Source organism: Moschus berezovskii, chromosome 10 (genome assembly GCF_049115385.1).
Source record: "Moschus berezovskii isolate FMDL1 chromosome 10, NW_MosBer_1.0, whole genome shotgun sequence".
Lineage (NCBI taxonomy): Eukaryota > Metazoa > Chordata > Mammalia > Artiodactyla > Moschidae > Moschus > Moschus berezovskii.
The window spans coordinates 89384330-89396953 of record NC_142469.1 but is presented as its reverse complement, the minus strand read 5'-3'; the positions used below and the strand labels follow the sequence as shown (position 1 = coordinate 89396953).

The 12624-nt window shown below is 36.4% G+C and overlaps 1 protein-coding gene across 10 annotated transcripts in view; it reads right to left on the bottom strand.

The window, feature by feature from the left end:
• The window catches only part of UTRN (utrophin), a 567941-nt gene that overhangs the window by 48934 nt on the left and 506383 nt on the right, over positions 1–12624 (bottom strand). For all 10 annotated transcript variants that reach the window (XM_055433618.2, XM_055433617.2, XM_055433621.2 and 7 more), the window contains 3 exons: positions 8426–8583; positions 5959–6125; positions 4937–5048 (listed from right to left, as the gene is read on the bottom strand). In XM_055433618.2, coding sequence (XP_055289593.2) covers positions 4937–5048; positions 5959–6125; positions 8426–8583 — 437 coding nt within the window. The remainder of the gene's footprint in view (positions 1–4936; positions 5049–5958; positions 6126–8425; positions 8584–12624) is intronic.

Below are 12624 nucleotides of genomic sequence, written 5' to 3'. Positions count from 1 at the left end.
ATAGTATTTACAATATCAGGTATGAGCACATTCAGTCTTTGTGTACCAGAATTAACCATGCATATTAGGAAAAGTATGTCATCCTTGTCCCAAGGAGTGAAAAAGATAGTTGAAGAGGCAAAAACACCAACAGAGAAAACAATGCAAAATAACACAGAATCAAATACCAAATGGTAAAGCAGGGGCTAGTGGTCAAAACCACAGAATGACCTGTTTTGTTAAGGGAAGGCAAAAAAATTTGGGAAGATTTCACACACAAAATAAGAGTCATGCTGTTTTTGTGAAAAAGTGAGATTTTCAAATGAATGGAGAGATAATGGTAACAAGCATTAAATACAGTTTATGTCATGCTGTCTGTTTTAGATGAACTCTTTTTGGGCCTCATGAAAGAACTTTAAATGTACAAATCTGGATTATAGAATAGTGGAGAGGAAAGAAGAGTTTTAAAAGTCATTTCCTAGCAAAAGAAAAATTCTATTTCATTTCTGTAGATAAATGCTTTACTATCAATTTCATAAAATATCTTCATAAATTAGGATAGTTAATTCACACACTATTAGTCATTCCACATCTAAAGACAATAGATAATATAAGGTTTTTTCAAGACACATTTGAAAAAAACATTTTTTGAGCTTTGAGGGTTTAAAATAAGGCTTAGAAGCTTTGGAAAGCTTTTACCAACAGAAACATTCAGATTCAGCTGAAAAACAAACTTGAATGGGAAAGAAATCAAGTCAGTAATATGACTAGGGCTCTTTCCTAACCATAGGCAGAGATGTACTATAAGAAAAGCCAACATCAGGATTTATACAGAAAGGTCTAATCCATTTAATATTTAAGTGGTGCTTACTATGACTGTATTGAAAAATTCACATTTGAGTTCATTTTATAAGGCAGACATCAGATGAGTTGACGCAACACTGGATAAAAGATGAATATACCATAAATGAATAAAGCTCACTGAAAGAAAAAGAAATTTTGGAAAGCAGTTAAATCAAATAATTCATTACTATTTGAATTTAATAGTATGTCTTTCAAAGATTCAATTTATATATATTTTTAGTCATTTTATCAAAAGTTGTAGGGTCAAATGCAGAAAATAACCTGCCCTAAGAGGTTACTGATGAGTAGGCTGCTGATTAATATTGCTATGCAAACTTCAGAAAGGGGCAAAAAACCCTCCCAGAACACATCTTCAAAAAGGAAGCCATCCTATACAATGCAGGGCAAGCTGTACTCTTAGGTGCGATAACAGTGATTTTGCAAAGGCTGGGTAACAAGAACAGCTCTGGGTAACTTAGATGTTATCCTAAAATGGTAGCCAGAGAGTAAAATTCATCAGTGTATCTGTGGTTCTCAAGCTTACCCCACTGACCACAGATTGATGCTGAAGAGCCGGAGATTTCAAATGTTGGGTGTTTCTCAAAATCATTATGAATCAATATGATGACTCATTATGAAGGCCAAAACAAATAGTAACTTTAAACACCTTTACTGAATTCATTGTTGTTGTTTAGTCTCTAAGTCATGTCTCTTTTGTGACTCCGTGGACTGCAGCCCACCAGGATCCTCTGTCAATGGGATTCTCCAGACAAGAATACCAGAGTGGGTTGCCATTTCCTTCTCCAGGAGATGGTCCCAACCCAGGGATCGAACCTGGGTCTCCTGCGTTGGCAGGCAGATTCTTTACTGCCGAGCCACTGGGGAAGCCTTACTGACTTTGTTGTTGTTCAGTCAATCAGTTGTGTCCGACTCTTTGCAACCCCATGGACTGTAGCAGCCCAGGCTTCCCTGTTCTTGACCATCACCTGGAACTTGATCAAATTCATGTCCATCGAGTCGGGGATGCCATCCAACCATCTCATCCTCTCTCGTCCCCCTCTCCTCCTGCCTTCAATCTTTCCCCGCATCAGGGTCTTCTCTAATGAGTCAGCTCTTCGCATCAGGTGGCCAAGTAGTGGAGCTTCAGCTTCAGCATCAGTGCTTCCAGTGAATACTCAGGACTGATTTCCTTTAGGATTGATTGGTTTGAGTTCCTTGCCATCCAAGGGACTCTCAAGAGTCTTCTCCAACACTACAGTTCAAAAGCATCAATTCTTCCATGCTCAGCCTTCTTTATGGTCCAACTCTTACATCCATACATGACTACAGCTTTGACTATACAGATCTTTGTTGGCAAAGTAATGTCTCTGCTTTTCAAAATGCTGTCTACTGACTATACATCTTAAAATGTGTAGTCACTTTTAAACATCTTTAATGAATATTTACTTTATGATTTTTCTCATGTTGACATTAGTTCTTTATAATCAGTTTCCTAAATTTCTAGCTGTAATTATGCAAATTTCAATATATGTGCTGTGCTGTGCTTAGTTGCTTCAGTCAGGTCCGACTCTTTGTGATCCTATGGACTGTAGCCCTCCAGACTACTCTGTTCATGGAATTCCCCAGGCAAAAATATTGGAATGCGTTGTCATGCCCTCCTCCAGGGGGTCTTCCAAACCCAGGGATCGAACCCAGGTCTCCCACATTGCAGGCAGATTCTTTACCATCTGAACCACAAAGGAAACCCAAGAATACTAGGTTGAGTAACCTATCCCTTCTTCAGCAGATCTTCCCAACCCAGGAATCGAACTTGGGTCTCCTGGATTGCAGGTGGATTCTTTACTAGCTGAGCCACCAGGTAGGTAAGTCCTTCAATATATATTTCACCCCAATCCAGATACCTTGTAGTGACCAGCAGGGGTCTGCACAGCCTGATAACTGCATTTCTCTTTAATCTCATCTCTTACCTTTCTCATTCTCTCTTTTGTGAAGGGAGAAATTCACTCTTTGTGAAACTCACAGAGTTCCTTTCTGTTCCTACCTCCTTCCCAACCCCCGGGCCAGCTCTGCAGTGGTGTGACCTGTGCAGCTACAAAGGGGTTCACACTCAGAGTCTCCCTGAGCTTGGCTTAATGTTCTGCTGTTACCATCTTAAAGTCTTAGCAAACTTTTAGCAAGGGGCCCCACGTGTTTACTTTGCTCTGGGCACTTCAAATAGCCAGTGCTACCTACCACACTCCCCGTGGGCAATAATACACTCCATTTTCTTCTATGCTCCAGTCATGCCAACCCCTTCACCACCTCTGGTTCCTCTTTCCAAAATACCCTTCGATACCAGTTCTTTACACATCCGATTCTTTCTCATCCTTCAAGCTCAACTAAAACATTAATTTCTCCAGAAGACCATCTGTGATTTCTCTATCTAAAGTGCCTCCTCTAATCTTCTACCTCATTATCCATTTATTTCTTTCGAGGCACTTACTGCAATCTGTAATGATCTCATTTATTTGTTTCCTTGTTCTCGGTCACATTATCTCCTCCTCCTGAACGGAAAGGAGTAGGAGAGTCAGTGATCTTGTCTACCTTGGAAGTATACTGATGAATTATCAGAGCCAAAAACAGCATCTGACACATGGCAAGTCCTCAATATTTATTTGTTGAGTGAATGAGCATGCTAATCATAGTAATAAATGGTGCTTCACAGATCTTCTTGGCATTTTTTTTCCCTAAAGTTATTATGCACTGCCTTCCATCTATTATAATTCAGCAACATTCGAGAGATTTTTTTCTCCACATATATGGTACCTATTTATTTGACATAAGATACCTAAGAATGTGAGTGAGATTTATGTGTGTATATTTTATAAGTATTGCTGCCTTTCTGTCAATTTATGACCCAAAAAGTAACTCAATTCCCTAAGCCAAAGAAAATGTACAGCTCTACGAATAAATTTTGATTCACTATTTGGAAAGAAGCTGAGAGATAGTTATTCACAGAAAAAGAAGATTATTTCAGAAAAAATATTTTAGACCAAAGGAACAACAGGAATCAGTATCCAATACTAGTGAAGCATTAACAAAGTGTTATAAGAATGTAAAGTGGCTCAGTTATGTCTATTTGTGACTCCATGGACCCACCGGGCTCCTCTACCATGGGATTCTCCAGGCAAGAATACGGGAGTGGGTTGCCATGCCTTTCTCTAAGAGATCTTCCCAACAGAGGAATTGAACGTGGGTCTCCCACGCTGCAGGCAGATTCTCTACCGTCTGAGCTACCAGGGAAGCCCAATGTAAAGTTGTATAAACCTCTTCTGGAAAATAACTTGACATGAAGTATTTTGGCCGCTGACTCAGATCATCTACTTCTAAGTGCTTTATTCTATAGAAATGTAATTTATGTAATATATGGAAAGTTATTTTCACAATGATATTTATGAGTGTTGCTTATAATATCAGAAAACTGAAAACAAACTAAATGTTGAAACCTAACGGAATGGTAAAATAAACTATAATAATTCACTCCCATATTCTGTAACTAGGAAAAATTATACTGCATGACAATATGTGGGAATACTTATTATATAAGATGTTCAGTGAAAAAAAGTAGTATCAAAATTACAGAGATATGAAAATAAAAAAACCTTAAAATCAGAGATATAGAAGAATATTACAAGGTAGTTTATTCAGCAGCTAGATTTATGACTTTTTTACTTTCTCCAGTTTTCTACATTTTGTTAACATAAATACAATGTTTAATAATGTAAACTATTTTAAATATGTCTAAAAAAACCAACTTCTCATCACAGTATCATTTTCAATGAAGGTCAGTGTGAGCTCTTAAAAGAGTTTGCTACTAAGAATATTAAGTTCAAAATCAAAACATAGATGTAAATAAAATTTAATAAGTTAATTTTTCTGAAAAAAAGTATAATTATTCTGTGCTAAAAATTTCAACACAGATGTATTTGCCTAAAAGAAAACAACAAAAAAATATGGTTAAGCAATTTCGAAAAGGACTTTTTTCAGACAATATTAAAACAATAATTCTAGACACTAATTAATGGAAAAGCAGTATGTTAAAAAAAAAATAGGCAAACAATGGTTCAGTACTCACAGGTATACAATATTCCACCATTGGGTAATGCAATTTGTGACCTTTCGCTGTTCGACCCGAAAAAAAGCAACTCTGGCAAACATCATAGTTAAAATGCTTCAGGCTTCTATACCTAGAGAGAAGAAAAGAAAATTCTTTGATTTGTAAAGTTATTATATACTCTAAAACACCTGTGGTAGGGAATTTCACTCATCTGAATAATAATGAAAATAAGTTATATTGGCCAGAAATGTAGAATTTGCTGTTGTAGTATTTTAGCTCCAAATTAGGACAGAAAGAATCTTAAATTTCACAAAAAAAATTAAGGAAACCATCTCCTAAGTGAGGGGGGAAAAGACAAATTTTTGTAGTTGAAATCTCTAAATCATGTTTTCATCTGTTTCAACATAATGAGATGACAAATATCCATGTCAAAAGATTTTTTATAATGTTTGAATGTGAATGCAAAATGACAAAGAAATGTTATGTTTATTAGCTTGACACATCAAAATTTAAAATATCACCTTTACCATCAATAATAAATGAATCTCAAAATTCCCTGACAAAGACTCCTTGTGTGAAAGTTGGCTTCATATCCATCATGTCAAACTTGGCAGAAGTAACATGAAGTAATCTGATTACTTCTCAGTTAGTATTTAAATGCTACTTCTTGTTTACCAAGTTTGATCTCAAAGGTCTTAGAACATCACCAAATTCCATCAGGGTCATAAATACACAAAGAGTCATGCAAAATATTATGCATGAACACTTTTCTGACCTAAGTAAATAGGAATTCAGAAAGATCTCTCGTTCTGGAGCCAAATAGTATAAATAAGAAGTATAAAAAAAAATAAGCTTCGTGTCCTGGCTATTCGAGGGAATGCTATTTTCAGATAGATGGTACATATCAAGCATACCATTTCTTTGGGAGGCAAACACCCACAAATGAGAACAAGTGGGAAGGAGTAATGGACAAACACTGAAACTACACAAATGGGACAGAAAAAAAGTCTCCTGACACCACTGGTAGTAGATCACCCTACCTGAATCCAACGATTGGACATTCTTTACAGATGTTGCATTTGGCCTGATGTTTTGCAGTCTCAGCTGCTGCCACGCGATGTAGAACCGGCAGCCAAACCATGGACTGTGGCTCCAGACGCATCCAATCTATAAACTCTTTCACACTTATCTCTGGCTTGTTGTTATTCTGGGCAAGAAACAAGTATGTTAAAAGTGAAGAAAATGTCCGCATTCAAATTGCAACAACTGTTGTTGCTTCAAACTCTTCTGAAAATCTGTATGGAAGTAAAAGGAGAATTATAGAATCCTTTTTCCAGAGAGTCAACTCGTTGGACACGATTGAGCGACTGAACTGAACTGAATAGAACCCTTTCCAGGTCACTTACATCACAAAATATTTAAGGTTCATCAAAGAAAAAAATTTTAGAATTGGAAAAGAGAAAAGAAATTGTCATATACGAAGAAGAAAAAAAAATCTCAGTATCTTAATAGACTCAGATTTAAAAAAAACAACCCAAAACTCATACAATTCTAGGTGCTCTTCACACAGATACTTTAAAACTATAAAACTCATTCATCTAAGACTGCAAACACTGAGAAAGTAAAGACTCACTGATAAGTTCCCCAACTTGAAAGCCATTGTAAATGCTAAATAAAAGCTGTTATTTCCACAGCTTGTCAGTTTTTCTTGTAATTCTTTGATTGCTTTTATGTGATAGAAACAAAACATTATAGACAAAGTTGAAGACCTAATTTTTACTTGCCACTCTTCCCACAGCATTCACTTTCCTTTTTCTGTAGAAGAAACCACTATCATACATTCGTATTTATTTTTCAGGCAGTTTTATAAATTTTACTTCATGTAAATGAATCCATGACCCAAAAAACGGTTATTCCTCTGTTCTTTCTCAGTCCTGGTATAACATCACACCAGGAGCACATTACCATGAATATATTTTGCAGGATTTCCAAATGTATTGTGATAAGTTGTATGAAATGTCTTGTGATAAGTTGCATGAAATGTCTTGATGCCTTTTTAAATCCTAAGTAATTTTCACATATGCAAAGTTCAATTTGTACCAACATCCATCTCCTGCTGTTGTCAAGGTCATTCTATGAACCAGCACATATGAGAATCATATTTAGAATTTTCATTTGGTATTTTTTGTTATCTCTAAAACAACAAACGGGGCCATTATAAAATGTGATAACCCATAACATCAATTCTTTAAGAGACGGTGTGAGCGTTTTTCCTCAGCAATGATAAATCACTGGATATGCCATGGAAAAAAATATCTATAGGCTTGTACTTTATGCATATGTATAACATCAGTAGTAACATTCCTAAAATGCTTTTCTATACAGGAAGCATCAAAAAGAAACAAACATGCTTTTCCTGTTTAATAACAGTAAATTAGATCAGCATAAAATTTTGTACATCATTCTCCTTTTGTACATATGTCTCAAAGAAAACAATGCAATTTCAACAACGTCTTAATATTTTTAAAAAATCTTGCCTATAAGGAACTCAGGGCAATTTTATTCATTTATTTAATAAACAACTATTAAGCAGCTATGATGGTCAAGACACTGTATGTAGATAGTGATACAACAGTAAAATGATAGAAACAGCCCTTGTTCATGGAAGTTTGTTGTTCATTTGCTAACTTGTGTCTGACACTTTGAGAGTCCATGGACTGTAGCTTGCCAGGCTTATCTGTTCATGGATTTTTCTAGGCTAGAATCCTTAAATGAGTTGCCATTTCCTTCTCCAGGGGATCTTCGCTGATCCAGGGATCAAACCTGTGTCTCTGGCACTGGCAAGTAGATTCTCTATCACTGAACCACCAGGGAAACGCTCATGGATCTTAGGTTTATACAGAATAACCCACTAAATCACTAAACAGATAATTATATAATTCAGTATGTAATTATCAATTTTAATGAGCATGTGAAGAAGGCAGAGGAGATTCAGGTGAATATAGTAGGCACACACAGCTTCACCTGAAGGAGTCAGAGGTTTTTCAGAGGATGTGAGATTTAAGGGAAGATCTAAAGAAGGAATAAGGATTAGCAATGAGAAGAGAGTTTGTGGGTAGAGGGTAGAGAACATTCTGAACAGAGGGCACATGTCCAAAGAGATTAGCACCAGAATGAAGGAACTAAAACAGCAGCATTGGACAACAGACAGCAAGGGGCTCAGTGGCACAAGATAAGGTAGGTGCAAAGGCAGGACCTAATCATAGTAATCTAATGGCGCACGGTCAAGATTTGAGGTTTTATCCATTGAGGGACAGTGAGTCTCCTTGAATGGGCTGCTGTTTCTTGAATCAAATGTGCTTTAAGAACTAAAATATACACTTTCTGGGATGGTATCCAGCATCTTCCACCACCTGGTTCCAGCCCAAGAACCCTGTTTCATTTCTCAGAACATCCTCAGTACTATTCCCCACACACTCTATACACCAACAATCCTGCAAAAACTACCTGTTGGAAGCAGCTGCGAACACTGGGCTCAATATTACTGCCCCCGAAAGCTGCTACCTCCCCCAGCTGCCGAGGGATCTGGATCGCATCGTGCAGTAACAGGCCGAGCTGTCTCTGGTCACACATTTCCGTGGGCCCCGCCACTTCCTTAAAGAGATCTACAAGGAAGACAAGCAAGCAGTTAACTTCCCATACTGATCTTTTAAGTAAAATATACCTTTGGTTGTGTGGGATGAATGATGCAGACTGAAAAAAAACTCATGGGGACATGGATTACATTACTTGTCTCCTGAACTCTGACAACTTTGATATTCTGTATGTTTGTAATCAGGAACTGGTTAAGCACATGTTTCCTAAAACAATCTATTGTAGTATATAAGTATATATCAACAGACCAATAAAAATAAATTTCCTTTTTAAATGGCCAGTGTATGCACGTGGATTCATTCAGTGTTCTCAAATAGGTTTCCCTTCTTATTGAAAAAGAGAGAGCTAAAACCAAGTTTTCTTTATGACTTGTCAAAGGAATGAATGTACCTGAAGCAGCAAATCTTTAAGTTTTAAAAGATTTGTTCATCAACGTTTTGTGTTCACTTCTAAATTCAGTATTTATTAAACACAGGTATTTTAATTTCTTTTAAAGTTTCTAGACTCACATCTACTTTGCAAAAGAAACATTAAACAGTACAAGAAATTGTCTTTTTTTTTAGGCCCAATCAGACTCATTCCTTATTAGTGATAAAAATTATTTTTGTTTTACTTCACTTTATGTAAAAAACTACATTAATTCCAATGTAAAGGACTTAAGAAAAATACATACTTTCATAGTTCTTAGACTTTTCTATTTGTTTAAAAATGTTTTAAAAATATGTTTAATTCAGTAAAAGCTTTTCTCCCTCCCAGTATTGGCTTATCTTCTTTTCATCACTTGTAATATTTTGAAGAATAAAATTGTTACCATATTTCCAGCCACAAAGTTAGCATGCTTAAATAAGTTAGTTTCGGAGTAGGGAGAAATTTCACATAAAAACAATCCACTTCATTATAGAAACTAATGCTTTTTGGAAAGAAATTTTCAAGTTCTAAAAATTCAAAATTGTACAGATTCTAAATGGTTTTCATACGACGTTTTCCAAGAATAGAAGAAAGGAGAGTAAATATTTTTTGGATCCTAAAAACCATTTTCAAATAACACCTGATAAATGAGTATCAGATCAAAATGTATCATTCCTCTGCCCCCCCTTTTTAAAGCAAATAAGGCTAGATTTAACACTGTCAACAGTAAATTTTCAAGCAAATAAACCAAGCTCAGTGATATTGACACAGTAATTATAATGAAATACGACTTTAATTAAAAGCATACATAAGGAAAGCAAATTCAATTAAAATAAATTTAATTTTTATCATTTGTTCACTTAGATTTGGTTAGAGTTTACTTGTTTCTTTTCATTTGTTAAAAATAAGACCATTCTAGCCAAAATTATTTATCCAGAGTTCTTATTTTTAATTAATTTATTTTTAATAAATTTAATAATTGCTTTACAGAATCGTGTTGGTTTCTGCCAAACATCAACATGAAACTCTCACTATTTGCAGATGACATGATACAATACATAGAAAACCCTAAAGATACTATCAGAAAATTACTAGACCTAATCAGTGAATTTAGCAAAGTTGTAAGATACAAAATCAATACACAGGAATCACTTGCATTTCTATATGCTAAAACAATTGAAAAATCAGAAAGAGAAGTTAAGGAATCAATCCCATTCATAATTGCAACAAAAAAAATATTTAGAAATAAACCTACTTCTGGTAGGCTATAGTCCACGGGGTCGCATAGAGTCGGACACGACAGTGACGGAACGGAACGGAACGGAAGGAGACAAAAGAACTATACACAGAAGACTATAAGACACTGATGAAAGAACTCAAAGACAACATAAGCAGATGGACAGATATTTCATGCTCCTAAGTTGGGAGAATTGATACTGTGAAAATGGCTATACTACCAAATGCAGCCTACAGATTCAATATGATCCCTATCAAATTACCAATGGCATTTCTCACAGAACTAGAACAAAAAATTTCACAACTCATATGGAAACACAGAAGACCCCAAATAGCCAATCTTGAGAAAGGAGAATGGAGCTGGAGGAACCAACATTCCTGATTTCAGACCATGCTACAAAGCTACAGTCATCAAGACAGTATGGTACTGGAACAAAAACAGAAATATAGACCAATGGAACAAGATAGAAGGCCCAGAGATAAACTCATGCACCCATAGGCACCTTATTTTTGACAAAGGAGGCAAGAATCAGCCTCTTTAATAAGTGGTGCTGGAAAAACATGTAGCTGCACAGCTACATGTAAAAGAATGAAATTAGAACACTTCCTAATACCATACACAAAGACAAACTCAAAATGGATTAAAGACCTAAATGTAAGATCATAAATTATAAAACTCTTAGCGGAAAACATAGGTGGAACACTTGATGACATAAATCAAAGCAAGATCCTCTATGATCCACCTCCTAGAGTAATGGAAATAAAAACAAAAATAAACAAGCGGGACCTAATAGAACCTAAAAGCTTGTGTACAGCAAAGGAAACCACAAACAAGGTAAGAAGACAACCCTCAGAATGGGAGAAAACAATAGCAAATGAAACAACTGACAAAGGATTACTTTCCAAAATATACAAGCAGCTCATACAAGTCAACATCAGAAAAACAAACAGCCCAATCAAAAAGTGGGGAAAAGACCTAAACAGACATTTCTCCAGAGAATACATACAATGGCTAACACACACACGAAAAGATACTCAACATTGCTCATTATTAGAGAAATGCAAATCAAAACTACAATGAGATATCATCACACACCGATCAGAATGGCCATCATCAAAAAGTCCACAAATAATAAATGCTGGAGAGGGTGTGGAGAAAAGGGAACCCTCTTGCATTGTCGGTGGGAATGTAAGCTGATACAGCCACTATGGAAGACAGTATGAAGATTCCTTAAAACACTAGGAATAAAACTACCATATGACCCAGAATTCTTATTATGATTCTCAGAGTAAACCTGTTCCTGGGATGAGGCCTCTGAAATCAATACAGAGTTGATGCATACATGTAATAATAATCTCTAGAGAGAAGTGCACATGTTCAGCAAGATCCATCCTGCCCACCTTTCCCCTTTCGAGAAAGACAGCTACACTACTATGCCACTAGTAAGGTAAAACTACACGCAAAACAGAAACGATTTCCTAACATTCCGACATATTTCTGAATTCTTATAGAAGTTCACATTTTGATGTTACAGTCAGATACAACAAGGAGTGTCAGGATGTGGGGATGGATCATAGGAAAGTCTCAATCTAAATATAAATAAGCAAAAAAGAGATCCAAAAGGCCATTTGAAAGCATCTTTGTAAATGTGCTCTGATGAGGCCAGGAAACAACTGAGCTATAAGCAGGAAGGCCAAGGTGCTGTTAGAACCTAATCAAGCGACATTCCCAGGAAGTCACAAAGAGAAAGAGGGTGTCACCGGGGTAGACACGCTGACATGAACCGCTGCAAAATCAATGTTCAGGAGGATACCAATTCACCCAGAAGAGCAGCTCTGCCCCTGAGTTTCGAGAACAAATTGTCCTGAATATTAATTCCAACAAAAAAATAATAATGAGAAAGTGTTCTGATACCACTGGGGAAATCACAACTGGAATCAGAGCTGCTAAGGACCTCAAAGTAAAAAGCAAACAAAAAAACCCAGAATATTCTGAGTGTCAATACTCTCAAGAAAGATTTAAAGATTTAGACCCAAAGATTTCTTATTTAATTTCTAAATGGCATGTGCATGCATGCTGTGTGGCTTCAGTTGTGTCCAACTCTTTGTGACCCCATGGGCTGTGGCCCACCAGGCTCCTCTGTCCATGGGATTCTCCAGGCAAGAATACTGGAGTGGGTTGCCATGCCCTCCTCCAGGGGATTTCCTGACCCAGGGATTGAACCCGCGTCTCTTATCTCTCCTGCATTGACAGGTGGGTTCTTTACTACTAGTGCCACCTGGGAAGCCCCCTAAATGGCATACTTCATGGATTAAATTAAATAACAGAGGTTTTCATTGGAGGGCTTCCTCTTCCCCTGCCACAATCTGAAACTTTAATGTTGTATATTTAAGTTTACCGATATTTG